The sequence below is a fragment of the Triticum dicoccoides genome, chromosome 7B (genome assembly GCF_002162155.2).
Source record: "Triticum dicoccoides isolate Atlit2015 ecotype Zavitan chromosome 7B, WEW_v2.0, whole genome shotgun sequence".
NCBI classification, from domain to species: Eukaryota; Viridiplantae; Streptophyta; class Magnoliopsida; order Poales; family Poaceae; genus Triticum; species Triticum dicoccoides.
In genome coordinates this window covers 744,533,929-744,550,174 of record NC_041393.1, presented here as the reverse complement: position 1 = coordinate 744,550,174, position 16,246 = coordinate 744,533,929, and the positions used below count along the sequence as shown (strand labels likewise).

Sequence of the window (16,246 nt, the reverse complement as noted above, 5' to 3'; positions counted from 1 at the left end):
AACGATGCTAGACGCACCATCGGAACGGGGACTAGGCGGGGAGACCTTTATTCCACCTTCAGGGAGCCGCCACCGTCTCGTCTTCCTGAGTAGGACACAAACCCTAACAAATTTTAAAGAAACGACTAACAACGGAGCCCTCCCGCCGGCCCTTGCCAAGATCCACCACGCCCCCATGGCCCTAGGGCCACCGGAGACGAGGCGGACCTGCGGCGGAATATGCTTTAGTATCTAACTAGGAAAATTGGACTACAAGAACCATCCATCAACATTGGTTTACTGTAGTGAACTAATCTTTTTTTCCATTTTTTATTTTTCTTCTATTCAGTACTTGTTTCTTTTACATTTTTTTTCGTTTTTCTTTTTCCCCTTATATTTTATAAAAATCTCGCGCTTTTATTTAAAACAACAACAAATGTTTTCCTTTTCCAATTTATCCATAAAATACAAGTATTTGCATTTAAAAAATTCAAAATAAATGTTCATATCTTTCAAAATTGCTCACAATGTCAAAACGTGAATATTTTCTAAAATGATTGAACAAAATTTTGAAAGCATGTCAAAAAGACCAGAAGGTTTTATTTGAAAGCATGTTTTTTTCTACATCACTCAAATGACCTCAATTTTTCAATGGCTTGTATGATCAATTCAATTCAGCATGCCAAGTTGTTTTGCTTTTTGATAATTTTTCCAATTCGTGGATTTTTCTCGATTAAAAAAGATCGATAAATGGCAGGACGTGTCACAACTTGGATACGGTGTCAAGAATCGTGCAATTGGATGCCTACCGTGGCCATGCCCACTAGCTTATAAAAGTTGGGGTCATTTGAAGGATATCCAATAATAGACTATATTGAACAGAGAGTGTTCAGGTTTGCCAGAAGACTTCGTCTGAGAGCGCGTTGTTTCTCAACATTCTTGAAATGGACCAATTTTGTCCATGACTTTATATGACCAATTCAAGACATCATACCAAGGTTTTTTGGTTTTTGACAAATTTTGCATTTTCTAGAGTTTTCTCGTTCAAAAAAGGCCGATAAATGATCGAACATGTTGCAATTTGCATACGATGTCAGAAATCGTTCAAACTTGACATGGATGACTAACATGGGAATGCCCACCTGCTTGCAAAAGTTGTAGTCATTTCATAGATGTTCAAAAATAGACCATATTCAATGATGGGTTTCCAGGTATATCAGAAGACTCCGTCTGAGAGCACGTTGTTTCTAGACATCCTTGTATGGCCCCAATTTTTTTCATGGACTTTTATAACCAATTCAAGGCATCATGCCAAATTGTTTGAGCATCATGGAATTGTTGATGGAGGATGGCTGATGATGACGACGGCATCGAATCCCCCTCTCCGAAGCCCCAAACGGATTCCAGATCAACCCTCACGATGAAGAGCAGGAGATAGCAGTGGCTGCATATCGCAAAACATGATGATTTCTTCTCTCTGATTTTCTCTCTCTGCGTATAGGTATTTATGGAGTGGGAATTAGGGCAATCAAAGGCTTGTGGGACCCACAGGCTCATGGGCGCGCTCTAGGGGAGTGGCCCCCATGTAGTTCTCTTCGCCAATATATTTTATATTTTGTGGAAATATTCTCCGTAAATTTTCAGCTCAATCCGAGAACTTCTGTTTCTGCACAAAAACAACGGTATGGTAATCCTGGTGAAAACAATTTATTTAGCATTTTCTAGTTAATTCGAGGGAAAAATACGCGCAAAAATTAGAGTGTTCGTGACAAAATTAATTTTTCACCATCGAGAACTAGAGGGAAATTTGGATCTATTGTTTTTATACAAGGAGAACCAGACGAAAATTGTTTTGGAAGAACCGCGACATGGTTACATATATTTATTACTTTGGCATGGAAATTTTCAAAAATTTGTTTTTGGCATGGAAAATTAGAGTGTAGTTTACATTTTATTTATTATTGATTGAAAGGGAAATTAGATACATCTAAATAGCAAGGACTTTAAAATTGATTTTGTAACATGTACTAAATAACGTATAGCACGGTTTTCCTCGGCTAACTGTTGATATAAAAAAGGCATTGAGCTTGAAGTTGCGACGGGCCTTGGAGGATGTTGTGATCGGGAGATCCGCAATGTTGGGATGATGGACACGATGGTGTTGTCATGAACATTGGCGATCAGTTGGCAGATCTCGCTCCTGATCGGTCGTCTCGACCAAGATCGCATCATTCCCACAAGACTTCCCATGGAAACTACGACCGGCGTGGGAGAAAACTGCGACCGCAAATCCTAGAAGCTGCGATCGGCCCCAGAACATGTTGTGACCAGCGAGACCGGCGACTTTTGATCGGTGTTGAGAGTGCAGTCGGTGGTGCTACAAAGTGGTGACGACAATATGCATCAGCTGCGACCTACCGCTGACGGTGTTGTAACAACATATCCGAGAGGCTGGCACATCAATCTAGTCTCCTCGTTCCTTCCACCTCCATGGCGATAGAGAATGAAGGGAGGGTATTGCAGCTACACCCACGGTTTAAAAAACCGACCGTACTTGCAGTTGTACCAGAAATAGGAAACCTCCAACCTCGATAGTTGGTTAAAGAAAAACATTCTAATTCGACCAACCGATCTTGATCGTGGTGAGTCGCCATGACTCTCGAGAGGCACGTTTTTTCTATTTCCGAGAGGCACGGCCATGTCTCTCATAGAAGCAAAACCATGCCTTTTGCGGAAGTAAAATCGTGCCTCTCACGTCAGAAGAGAAAATATTTTTTTCGCACAAAAAAGAAAATTTGAATTTTTTTTATCAAAAAGCTAGAAAAGACTTGTGAAAAACCGAAAAGTTGTGAAACCCAAAAAAAACAATCTAAGAGCCAAAAACACGTGCGGCAATGTAAAAAAACAAAATCCAAAGGCAGCGCATAGCATGACATGTGGCGACGGCCGAGAGCGGGCCAAGTGACGTGCTCCCGGTCCACCCCAAGTGATCGTTGGGAGGCTCATGAGGAGTGCTGGCCAACTGGTTGCTGTAGAGGATATGATCAAAGGATGTGAATCCTTGTTAGCTGTTTGCATTCCTCTTTTGAATCGTACACGGGGGCAGCCCATGTGAATCGTTACTAGCTGTTTGAATGTTATTGTCATTTTATTTGAATCATCTTATTGTTATTTGTTGACTGTAGCTGCCAGGGTCTGCTCTTTTGTAATGAATTTCCTTTTCAGTTTTTTTCTTGATGATTAATTGTTGTTTCTTAATTAATTTTTATTTTTTTGTATATTTTTCTTATTCACTATTTAGTAGAAAATTGTTCCACTCTTTTCCCTATTCCTAATTAAGTGCATTCAATCTTTAGCTTCATATTCGTTTGTTGTTACCATAGATTAAAAATTGACTGTTTAGGCTTTCACTATTTTTGTTTTGTTTTTATCTTCCATTTTTCTTATTTTCTATAATTTTTTTGTTTTCTATTTTCATATTTTAATTTTTTTATTCCTCTCTTTATTTAATATATTTTTCTGTCTTCTTTCGTTTTCTTTCTTATCCAAATGACATTAGTATTCAAAGTTGGGTCACAACTGCATGTTTTGAAGTGTGGTCACAACTACAAGTTTTCAAGTTGGGTCGCATTTGCAAGTTAAACTAGGGTCGCAGCTGCAAGTTTTTAAATATGGTTGCAACTGCAAGTATACAAACTCGTGTCGCAACTGTAAGTTTTTTAAGTCGGACGGCAACTGCAAGTTTTCAAAGTCGGGTCACAATTGCAAGTATTCAAAGTCAGGTCGCAACTCCAATTTTCCAAAGTCGGCTTCCAAGCGCAAGTTTTCAAAGTCGGCTCACAACTACAAGTTTTCAAAGTCGGATCGCAGCTGCATGTATTCAAAGTCGACTTGCAACTAGATGTAATTCAAAGTCGGGTCGCAACTGCAAATTTTCGAAGTCGGGTCGCAACAACAAGTTTTTGATGTTAGGTCGCAAGTGCAAATATTCCAAGTCGGGTCGAAACTGCAGGTTTTCAAAGTCGTGTCGCAACTGCATGTTTTCAAAGTAGGGTCGCAACTACAAGTTCAAATTTAAGTCGCAACTGCAAGAATTTCAAGTTGGGTTGCAACTTCAAGTATTCAAAGTCGGGTCGCAACTGCATGTTTTCAAGTGGGGTCGCAATAGATAGTTTTCAAAGTTTTGGCTTGCAAGTGCAAGTTTTTAAGTGAGGAGTTTTCAAGATATGGTCACAACTGCAAGTTTTCAATGGGGTTGCAACTGCGAGCTTTAAAATGAGGTTGCAATTGCATGTTTCAAATCGGGCCGCAATTTTTAAAAGAATTATTGGCTATTTTCTTCTAAAATATAGTTACCACTCACTTTCCATTCAGGTCGATTTTTCCTTCTCAATGTGTCTTCCATTTCAGCCCAATGTCACGTGATGACAAACCCATCTAGAAAGTTCTTTTTCTTTTGTTTATTTGTAGTACATAGTTAATAAAAATCTATCTGAAACCAGCAAGAAAAAGAGACGCCCAGGCAAAGAAGTAGCAACTAATTCCCATATACAAACTATAAATATCCAATACACAACCAGCTCATAGAAACTAAAAAGGCTCAAGCCCATAGAACAATTGAAAAACAGCCTACAACAACAACAGATGACGTCAGCTGATGTCACGTGAATGAGACCAATGTATATCTGATTTGGATGTGTTCTAGGCACTCCCAACAACTAATCTGCATTATGTGTAGGAGCAACTCTAGCAGACCCCGCATCCTGCCGGCCTGCAAAACGCATTTGCGGTTCGCGCATAATCGCTTTTGCGGGCTGGCTCGGGCTGGCACAGATGCAGACCCCCCAAACGGATCCGTAAAAAGGTATATTCGCGGAATACCTTTTTACGGGTCGACTTTGCGGGGTCTGCTCTTTGCGCCGCTGCATCCCGCATATCATTGGCCCGCAAATATCAAATCCAACATAATTCAACAATCGAAAACAAACTGAATTATTCAAACCAAACATAATGCAATAATTATCCGCATTACAAAAAAATATTCAAATCACCGTAGCAAACTTAAATAATGCAATAAAAAACATGTCATGAATACCAATACAAATGAATACAAAAAATAGTCACTGTCCAGCCCTTTACCAATGGTGCTCAATGAGATCCTCCTGAAGTTGAAAGTGTGTGTCTGCATTTTCAATCTTCTTGTATGTCTAAAGAAAAGCTCTAATGCGGTTTGGGTCTCTAACTGGTTTGACACGGCTACCCATATTGTCGTAAAAGAATTCTAAGTTCATTCCTCTCGCATCTTCAAGAATCATATTGTGCAGGATAACACAGCATGTCACGATGTTCTTCAAGGTTTTGTTATCCCAAAAACCAGCAGGACTACGGACAATGGCAAACCTAGATTGCAAAACACCGAATGCTCTTTCAATGTCTTTTCTGGCTGCCTCTTGCACCCTTGCAAATTCACATTGTTTTTTTTTGTTTTGGGTTCTTTGATGCTCTTGACAAATGTGCACCAAGGAGGGCATATACCATCTGCAAGATAGTACCATTTTATGTATTCATGCCCATTGATAGTGTAGTTGCAAGCAGGAGCATCACCACTAGCAAGCCTAGCAAACAAATGAGATCATTGCAACACATTGATATCATTGAGAGTGCCCGGCATACCAAAAAAGCAATACCAAATCCATAAATCCTCGGATGCTACGGCCTCTAGCACAATTATTGCATCATGAGACTTGCCACAATACATTCCTTGCCAAACCTTGGGGCAATTTTTCCAATTCCAATGTATACAATCAATGCTACCTAGCATGCCAGGCCAACCTCTCCTCTCACTAGATGCCATCAATTTCTTCGTGTCATCTTCATTGGGTGCCCTAAGATACTTAGGACCAAAGACACAGACGTTCACTTTTGCAAATCTACGCACAGACTCAATTGTGCTATTTTCACCAATGTGAAGATACTCATCGGCATAGTCAGCTGGAACGCCATATGCAATCACCCGCATAGCTACGGAGATTTTTTGATACACACTAAATCCCTTTAAGCCAGCGGCATTCCTTCTTTGAGTAAAATACCGCAATTTGCCTCGCAAGCTTGAACAAGTTTCACATAGAGGGATCGGCACATTCGGTACCTTCTCCGGAAGAGGTGCGGAGGATATGTAGGATTCTCTGCCAAATAGTCTTGCATCAACATCTCGTTCCCAAGATGGCGATTCCGAGGAATGCATAGACGCCCGACAGTTGATTCTCGCCTCCTCTTCTGGTGCTCGTCTTCATGCTCCTTCACGGCAAGCGCCATGACTAATGTTTGCTACCGGAAGGTCGCAAGCATGGTCTCAACATCCGAGTCGTCCGAATCGGGCGACTCGGAGAGCAAGAACTTCTGGCATGGGCTCAAATCCATCTACACACATACCGGCGTGCCAATCAACTACACATCTTGCAAAATTCACAAAAAAAGGACTAACCGATGGCAGGTGATCCCAGGCGGCGACGAGGGGGCGCGCTCGACGGTGGTCGATCCCCGGCGGCGGCGACGACGAGGGGCGTCTCTTCTCGCCGGATCCGGGGGGAGGGGGGGGTCGGTGCAGCTGCTCAGCACGGGAGGGTGTGGGGCGTCCCCGCGGCGCGATTCTGCCTGCAGATATGGCCGGAATCACCGGCGGCGTGCGGGCGGAAGCAAGGGCGGGCGGCGGCGGAAAGAGGGGGGAAAGCGCGCGGGGCTGAAATGTCCCTCCCGCCAACTGCTTCTCTCCAATGCAGGGCACCGCAGCCGCGAGGGGGAAATCCGCTTTTTCCCGGGTTGGGGTCGGGATTTTGCCGCGCCCCCCAAATTTTTTTGCGGGCCGGGGCGGGATGCGGGGTCTGATCGGGCAGGTTTTCCGGCCCGTACCTGCATTTTGGCGGTTATTTTGCGGGTCGGGAGCGGATGCGGGGTCTGCTAGAGAATTAAGTGCTCATCCATTTTAACTTGTTGGAAAAAAATGCATCAACTGTTTACATTAAACCATAAATGTTGTAACAAATTTATGTTAACTTCAGGAAGATGCATAATATTTTTATATTTGAAATAATGTTTGTGGTACCTTTTCAAGAAAATACATAGGTATATATTATTGTCGACAGAAACTTCGTCCAGACTTATTATGTCCCCTCTTTTTTTGGTTCAATGTCTGAGCATAAGTTTAACTAAACATATATAGACTATATGTCAAAAAAAAATCATCTCGTCTGAAATCCCTTCAGAATAGAAATCCAATAGTAAACTTGTTGTAGCATGTACCACATATATTGATAGTGATATAGATAACCAAAGTTTGATAACAAATATGAGGAGGCCCAATAAAGCTGAACAAAGTGATTATTTAGTTATGAAATGCTCATTTTTAACTGAAAATTATAGATATAGAGGAGACATAGAAAAATAAAGCATGGTTGAAAATACAAATTAGTATATGATTGGGAATATAAGTTTTTTTAGGTAATATAAGCGGAAAACTCAAAACGGTGCCCGGGCTCATCTGCTCCCTCTCAGCAAAAAATTCAAAAAAAATACTAGAAAAATTCAAAAAATTCCAAATTGTTTTGTGGTGGTAGATAATTAGACGCGTGATGTGCGCATCAAAATTCAACTTATTTGGACATCTGAGCAGCTCTCGGCAAAAAAGACAAATCGGGTCAAAACAGTGCATGAACAGTAAACATTTTTACAGACCCTGATTTTGTCTTTTTTGCCGAGAGCTGCTCAGATGCTCAAATGAGTTGAATTTTGGTGCGCACCTCACGTGTCAAATTATCTACCACCAAAAAGAATTTGGAATTTTTTGAATTTTTCTAGTATTTTTTTTGAATTTTTTGCTAAGCGGGGGTGCAGATGAGCCCGGGTGCAGATTAGCCGCACTCAATATAAGCTACTTATACAAAATAAAAGCAAGGACTAGACAATGCCCCAAGAATATAGCACGAATACGTAGTGAATTCTCACGCGGGGAGAAAGGCATCTACGCAGAGGTAGTCAAGGTTGGCAAGGTCGGATATTGTCAGGCACGGTTATTTTTTCCGAAAAGGTGTCAGACACGGTTCCGATTATACCCTGTGCCCTACGAAAGAAACTAACTAGGTACGCTTACGTAACTTGACTAACAACTAATCCCTCTGCCCCCCTGATTTCAACTGGGTGGGTCCCTCCCCTAATTCCCTCCAACAGAAAAAAGACACTTAAGCTGTTACGTTAGTTTACGTACAACAGCTACGTAGGTGTAGCATACATTGCTTTCTTGCCTAAACATTATTATGGTTTAGCACCGTGAGGTCCATGTATATATAGAGGGGGTCTAACGCTAAATCTGCGTGCGTATCACGTACAAGTACTTTAAATAGCAGACTCGTCAATCCATCCATCATGACGTACGCGGGTGTATCTGTCATCGCCGACGGCAAGCTCGTGGGCGGTTCTACCTCGCCAACCGTCGACGCCGGCACGGCCAGCGGGTACCACTTGCTCGCCGTGGAAGGCTACGCGCCGACCCACAAACCCATCTGGTCTCGCAGTTTCACCATCGGCGGCCAACGCTGGGGCAACCACCTGGACATCGCCGACTTCATATCGCTTGAGCTTTGCCTCATGGACATCACTTCATGTGCCGTCAAGGCACAGTTCGAGTTCAGCTTCGCTGAAGACACCGACAAGCAAGATCCTGCACGTATCAATGTTAGCAAAGTATTCGAGTTTCGGGCATTCTATGAGTCCCATAAAAAACTCATCAAAAGAGAAGCCTTGAAGAGACACATCAAGCACAACAGTTTCACCATACGGTGCGACGTAGTGGTCGTGGACGATGACACTGCCGGCGCCACTCCTCCCATCATCGTGGTGCCGCCGTCCGACATGCGCCAAAATTTCACCAAGTTTCTCCTGGCCGGGGAGGGCACTGACGTTGTCTTTGAGGTCGGCAGCGAAATGGTCCGTCTTCAAGGCGTTGCTCTTTGACCCCATGAAGGAGAGGACGTCGCTGACGGCGACGGCCACTATAGTCCAGCTGGTAGACGACATGGATGCGTAGGCGTTCAAGGCGTTGCTTGGGTACGTCTATGGCGACTAGCTGCCTGCGTGGAATGAGGATGATAATGAGGGCGTCCTACTGGGGCAGCTGCTTGTTGCGGCGGATCGGTACGACCTCCCAAGGCTAAGGGAAATGTGCGAGAATAAGCTGTGCGAGGTGCCGTCATCCGATATGAAACAGAACTTCACCGACCTTCTCCAGTCTAGAGAGGGCACCGACGAGGTTTTCCAGGTCGGCAGCGAGACGTTCGCTGCCCACCGTTGCATCCTCGCGTCCCGCTCTACCGTCTTCAGAGCGTTGCTCTTAGGCCCCATGAAGAAGGAAGGCACGTCGACGGTGGTACATGTAGATGACATGGACACCACGGTGTTCGAGGCGATGCTTGGTTTCATTTATGGTGAATCTCTGCCGGTGCCGGCGGACTATGAGAACCATGGTGTCATGCTACAGCACCTGCTCGTCGCGGCGGATCAGTATGATGTCCCGAGGCTCCGATTGTTGTGTGAGAAGATGCTGTGCGAGAACATTTGCGTGAGTACGGCGATGACCATCTTGGCGCTTGCTGAGCAGCATGGCTGCAATGGCCGGAAGAAGGCATGCTACGATTTCCTCCGGTTTCGGGATAACCTGAGGGAGGCGGTGACCACGGACGGCTTCGATCATCTCTGCAGGAGCTGCCCCCATGTTATGAAGGACGTGATCCTTGCCATGCTTCAATTTTCATAGGAAAGGACTGCTGGTCAACTGCAATATGCAATTTTCACTTGAAGAGAGATACAAATTACTACTACTGGCTATCTTCTGAAAAAAAATGTACTACTACTAACTACTAGTCTACTGATGAAAATACTTCTATCATGTTTGCATGCTAAAAGTCCACTGAAACTTAGAGATTAAGAGTGCCAAAGAGATCAGGACGTTCATTTCATCGTTTGAAAGGCTGCTAGATACGAGGACAATAGTGATCTAGATAGATAAACAATGTACTGAATGCAAGGTTGAACATCAAAGGGCGTTACAGTTCTCTTTCTTGAAAAAGGGTTCTGTTGCACTAAAGGGCATTACAATTCCATACTTCAACTACAACAAATGACAGTCGAATGTAAGGAGGGAACCACCATCTACAAAGGTTGGACATCACGGCTCGACTGTTTCGTAGAGGGCACACAAAACATGCATGCATCGGAGGTGTCAAGTCCTGGCCTGCAATGACGTTGGTTGGTGAAAAAACTCTGACGGGTGTACCAGCCATATGAGGAAACGACAACTATTTGACGAATATATCTCATCATAGTCTTAATTGTACCAGTCGCGGATAGGGTTCCATTGTGGAATAACATCGGCTGAGGAACAAAGAAGGGCAACGAGGAAAATACGAGTAATTGGACAGAAATAGTGATTATCAAACGAGAAACAATATCAAGCATACGATTAAAAGAGCGATACAATGATTAGTGCTAATATGTAGGGTCCGTCTATATCTCACATCTAATTAAGTATGATGGCAGCGCCACCTTATTTTTAATTTTTTGTCCTATTTATTTGATTTTAATTTGTTAAAGCCCAGAACCAAAAACGAAACTACTGTACGATTCTTCCTCGCCCGGTATGTGCACGATGCTATTTTGAATGCATGGCTGCATCTTTCATCCCATGCATCAACGGCTTGATGGCATGTCGGGCACCTATCTGCCAGAACGTGTTGTTTGTGTAGTGGAACTCAACTAGAAACCAGATTGTCATGCGTCCGCCTTGGTGGCCAGCCCTAATGCAAATCTGATCACTAGCTCCTATCAAAAAAAAAATTGGTCGCTAGCTACCATACAAAAAAACAGATCACTAACTTTTTCTGAAAAAAAAACTGATCGCTAGTGCAACTCGGACAAAAAAAGGTTAGGCCCCAGTTGTGACTCGAGGGTGGAGTTGCAACTGAGACGAGAAAAAGTTGAGCCCCAATTGCGAGTCGACAGTCGACTTGCAACTGAGGAAAAAAAGGTCGGGCCCTAGTTGCCAATCGAGGTTGGACTCGTAATTGGGACTAAAAAAGGTCGGGCCCTAGTTGCAAGCCGAGGGTGGACTTGCAACTTGGATAAAAAAGGTTGACTCCTAGTTGCGAGTAGAGGATGGACTTGCAACTCGGACAAAAAAAGATTGGACCCTAGTTGCGAGTCAAAGGTGGATTTGCAACTCGGACAAAAGAGGTTGGGCCCCAGTTACGAGACGTGGGTGGACCTACAACTTGGACAAAAAAAAGTCTATCCCCATTTGTGTCGAGAGTGGACTTACAACTAGGACGAAAATGGTTGGGGCCCCTTACATATTGAGGGTGGACTTTCAACTCGAACAAAAAAAGGCTGGACCACAGTTGCGAGTCAAGGATGGACTTGCAATTTGAACAAAAAATGTCGAGATCCAGTTGCGAGTGAGAGTGCAAACGTAACCAGGAAAAGGGTCGGGCCTCAGTTGCGACTCGACGGTGGACTTGCAACTCGGACAAAAAAGATCAGACCCCAGTTGCAAGGTGAGGGTGGACGTGCAACTTGGACAAAAAAAATCAGGTCTGAGTTACAAGTCAAGAGGGATATTGCAACTGGGACAAAAACTTTCAGGCTCCAATTACGAGTTGAGGATGGACTTGCAATTAGAAAAAAATTAGGCCCCACTTGCGAGTCGACGATGGACTTGCAACTTAAAAAATCCCAGGTCCCTAGTTGCGAGTCGAGAGCAGACTTGCAACTGGGACAAAAAAATCGGGCCCAGTTGCAAGTTGACGCGGACGTGCAACTATAACAAAAAATTTATCGGGTCCCAGTTGCTAGTCGGGGGCGGACATGCAACTGGGACAAAAAATGGTCGGGTCCCAGTTGCGACTCGAGGGTGGACTTGCAATTGGGACAAAAAATGGTCGGGTCCCAGTTGCGAGTCGAGGGTGGACATGCAATTGGGACAAAAAATAGTCGGGTCCCAGTTGCGAGTCGAGAGTAGACATGCAATTGGGACAAAAAATTGTCGGGTCCCAGTTGCGAGTCGAGGGTGGACTTGCAATTGGGACAAAAAAAATGAGGCCCCGGTTACGAGTCAAGGGACGACAAAAACAGAACCGAACATGCCTAGGCCAACAACAAGATACACAATAAAACAAGCAACAACAAGCGAGGTGGAAGGTAGAGCGCTTGCACGAAAATTACAAGAACTAAATCAAGCGGCGGATTTAAAGAATACCTATAAAATTTTAAAAATCATGGATTTCAGAAGACCAAAAAAAAGGGAAAGAAAAAAACAAAAGTAATAAAATAATGAAAAACAAAAAAAAATCTTATAGCAAATTTTTATCCTATGGTGATGTAAAAAAAATTAGTCAGTACATCAACGTTGTAAAGAAAGTGCATTTATATTGTACAACTATAACATTGCCCTGCTAAAAACCTTGGTATGGCTAATTACATCATTGCTGGAAAAAAGGCTACAGTGAGACAAACTTCTTTCTCTTCTTACTAAACAAACATCCATCTATCTCGGGACTAGGGCACTGTCTAAAAAAAATTAGCAGAGCTTTCCACCACAACACACATAACATCACCTTGATCATGTATCGGAACCAAGTTTGGTTAGAACGGCCAGCAATTGGCAGACCTTCAAATTATGACTCAATCTCTTTAAATTCCAGTGCAAAAGCCCAACAACCAGACCGCAGCACGCGACTTGACACGTGGCCCAGAAAAACAAAACAGGAACAGTCCACCCACTCGCGTGGATGTGGACAGAGGCTGCCGCGTGCGACAACAGGATGCGAACGAGCGCGCGAAGGAGACAATCACGTTGCACGAACTTTAAAGACAAACAAAGATCAACGGTTCTAAATTTAGATGTGAGATAGGTATTTCACATCTTTTTTTTTAGAAAAGGAGGATGACGCCCGGCCTCTGCATCTGGAAGATGCATACGGTCACTTTATTGATTATTCTCGAGGACCATACAAAGTATTACACCAATGTGTCTGAATCCACCATCTTGGCAATATATGCCACTACTCCTATCCAATATGATGAAGGGGTGCTAACCGGGCCACTACCCAGACCACTCACGTAAACCTAACATCAAAAGTCGGAAGCCGAAACACATTCGGAAGCCCCAGCCGAGCCACATACCGGGTCTGGGGCATAATCCGGTCAGACGCACTCGTGTGTCGTCGCCGCCATCTTCCACAGGTCCGTCTTCAGATCAAATTGAGGCTTCTACCATGTCTGGCCACTCCGCCATTGGCGCCACCATGACGCCAAACAGCAACCTCCTCCTGCGCGAGTCCATCTCCGTGCATCGGACGTCGAGCCTCCACAGCGCCATGCTGCCGACATCCGCCGCCATCAATGTGTGAGATGGAGCACCGCTCCACCATCGCCCCAGCCAACACTTACTCCAAAACGACGCCCCCAGGATAACCGGAACGCGTCGGGGGAAAAGCGGAGGCTTGGGCGAAAAAGGGCACGCCGTCGGCAGCTGTCACCGACCCCAAACAGCGCCCGCCACCACCCTAGATGTGAAATAGCAAACCTGTAATATGTAATGGCGCAGCAAAGCCCCCAAACCACTTATTGCAAATTAAGGAAATCACTAGGGGTTTGCACAATGTTCCAAAAGGTCGCATGTAAAGAAATAGCAACATTCCTGGAGGATACAAGGATAGCAGTACGAAAATCTTGCAGGATAATTAACTAAGGAACATCCACCCACAAGAACACATGATACACCATCGCCCGCAAGAGACGAACGAAACTGAACTGAAGATATAGCAATTTGTCGCAAGCTAGACAACGTCGTCCATCAGTGATCCAATGGCACCCACCCCTCAGACTTGTTAAACAACTCGGCTGCTGGATCCAATAGTTTTCTAGATCTAAGTCAAAGAGCCTTCATTCTCTTTTCCTTCTGCAATGACAAAGAGTAAACAAGGGAAGTGGGAAAATTGCCGGAATATGTTGAGCTAGCATTAATATGAAGTCCTACTTTGGGGGTAGCAGGCCAAGGATCGTGTCTTTCATAAGAGAGGGGCAGCTCCTGCACAAGTGATCAAAGCCATCCATGTCAACCACCGCCCTCAGGTTGTCCGGACACTGGAGGAATTGGTAGCACGCCTTCCTCGGCCCATTGCAGCCGTGCTGCTCGGCGAGCGCTAGGACGGTGGTCGCCGTACGCACTTTGATGTGCTCGCGTAGCTTCCTCTCGCACATTGCCTGGAGTCTTGTGAGGTTGTACCTGTCCGCCGTAATGAGCAGGTGCTGCAGCAGGTCGCCCTTGTTTTCATCCGGCACTAGCGCAGGAAATGAGTCACTGTAGATGAACCCAAGCATCGCCTTGAACACCGCAACATCGATGTCCTCTATCTGCACGGTGGTGTCCATCAATGTGCCTTTCTTCATGGGACCAAAGAGAGCTGCTCTAAAGACCGTAGACCCGGCTGCGAGAACACAACGATGGGTGGCGAAGGTCTGACCACCCACCTGGAAGACCACGTCGGTGCCCTCCCCTGCCAGGAGAAAGTCAGTGAAGTTCTATTGCATGTCGGACAGAGGCACCGTGATGAACGCGGCGTAGCCTACTGGACGCCTCGCGACGCCGGCATCGTGTCCGATCGACAAAAGGGAGGGCAGGAGGCAGCGGAGAGGCGGCCGACATAGGACGACGCTGATTCATATAGACTCTAGCGAGGCGAGGTAACATGGGCCGGCCTGTTTAATTACAGATCCCGGTTTTGAAACCTTCTATAAGGTTCCATGCCGGTTTTAACCAGTTTGCCAACCATCTAGAAGGTTCAGGAACATGTTTTTCTCTCTCTTAATTTTCGCTTTTTCTCTTTCTTTTTTCATTTATTTTTTATTTTTATAAAACCCATAATTTCAAATAATGTTCAACATATACAAAAAAATCAAATAACGTCGTAAAAAATTGCTCCCTTTTCCAGAAAAGTTAGGCATTTAAAAAAAATCAGGCTTTCAATTTTTTCAAAAATTCCAAGTTTAATTCATGAATGTTCATGTTTTCCAAAAGACGTTTGGAATTTCAAAATTTCATAATCTTTCCAAAAAACAATCCAAAATTCGAAATTTTCTTCAGGTTTTCAAAAAATCACAAGATAAGAAAGAGCCCAGATGTGTTGATACATTTACAAAAAAACACCCCAAGATAAGATACAGTACAATCACAGCCTTGGAGGTGCTTGTCCAGATTGCCAACTACCGCCGATCTCCACCACTGCGGCAGCGCCGCTAGAGATAAGAGAGACAGCAAACCATCATAACCTAGTCCCAAGATGCACCATCGCGGACAAAGCCGCTTAGGACTTTCTCCGATGTTGGGTCCACCCCCACTTGATCAGCAGTCTTTCTTTCTTTTTCTTTGAAGAAAAATGGAAACAAGACTACCTTCCTATACCTAATCCTAGTTGGAGAGATTGTTTCTGTATTCACTGAATCAATGAGGTTACAACGTGTTTACATATACCCCACAGGGAGAGAGCGAGCGCTCCTGGAAAAGTGGCACGCAGGCCACGAGCGTTGCTAGATCCTAATATCTAGGAGAGGACTCAGTTTACAGACTTAACGTTACATACACAAGTGACCGTTTAACACCCCCCCTCAGCCGGAACTCCGTTTGGTAGGACGTTCAGGCTGGTACGGAACTCGTGAAACACTTGAGAAGGCAGCCCTTTGGTGAACAGGTCAGCGAACTGTGAACTTGATGGAACATGAAGAACACGAGCTTCACCTAGAGCCACACGATCCCGGACGAAATGAAGATCAATCTCAATGTGCTTCGTTCATTGATGTTGAACTGGGTTGGAGGCGAGGTAGGTGGCGCTGACATTATCACAATAGACCATGGTTGCTCGTGTTGGGGGACACTTGAGATCATGCAAGAGTTGTCGTAACCAGCAGGACTCAGCAACACAATTTGCAACACCCCGGTACTCCGCTTCGGCACTGGATCTGGAGACAGTGGATTGGCGCTTCGAAGACCAAGAAATGATGTTGTTGCCGAGAAAAACGCAGAAACCAGAAGTGGACTTGCGAGTATCAGGGCACCCGGCCCAATCAGCGTCTGTATAGGAAATGAGATCATGTGCGGGTGACTTGTAGAGCTGAATACCGTAATGAGAGGTGCCTTGAAGATACCGAAGGATGCGTTTCACTA

The 16,246-nt window shown here is 44.6% G+C and overlaps 1 protein-coding gene across 1 annotated transcript; it reads left to right on the top strand.

Annotated features, from left to right (window-relative positions):
• Positions 1 to 8,397: 8,397 nt before the first annotated feature.
• LOC119339643 (BTB/POZ and MATH domain-containing protein 2-like) lies at positions 8,398 to 9,784 on the top strand. The gene is made up of 2 exons (XM_037611618.1): positions 8,398 to 8,934; positions 9,281 to 9,784. Exons 1-2 carry the CDS (start codon positions 8,398 to 8,400, stop codon positions 9,782 to 9,784), a joined length of 1,041 nt encoding a protein of 346 aa, XP_037467515.1.
• The last annotated feature ends 6,462 nt before the right edge of the window (positions 9,785 to 16,246 follow it).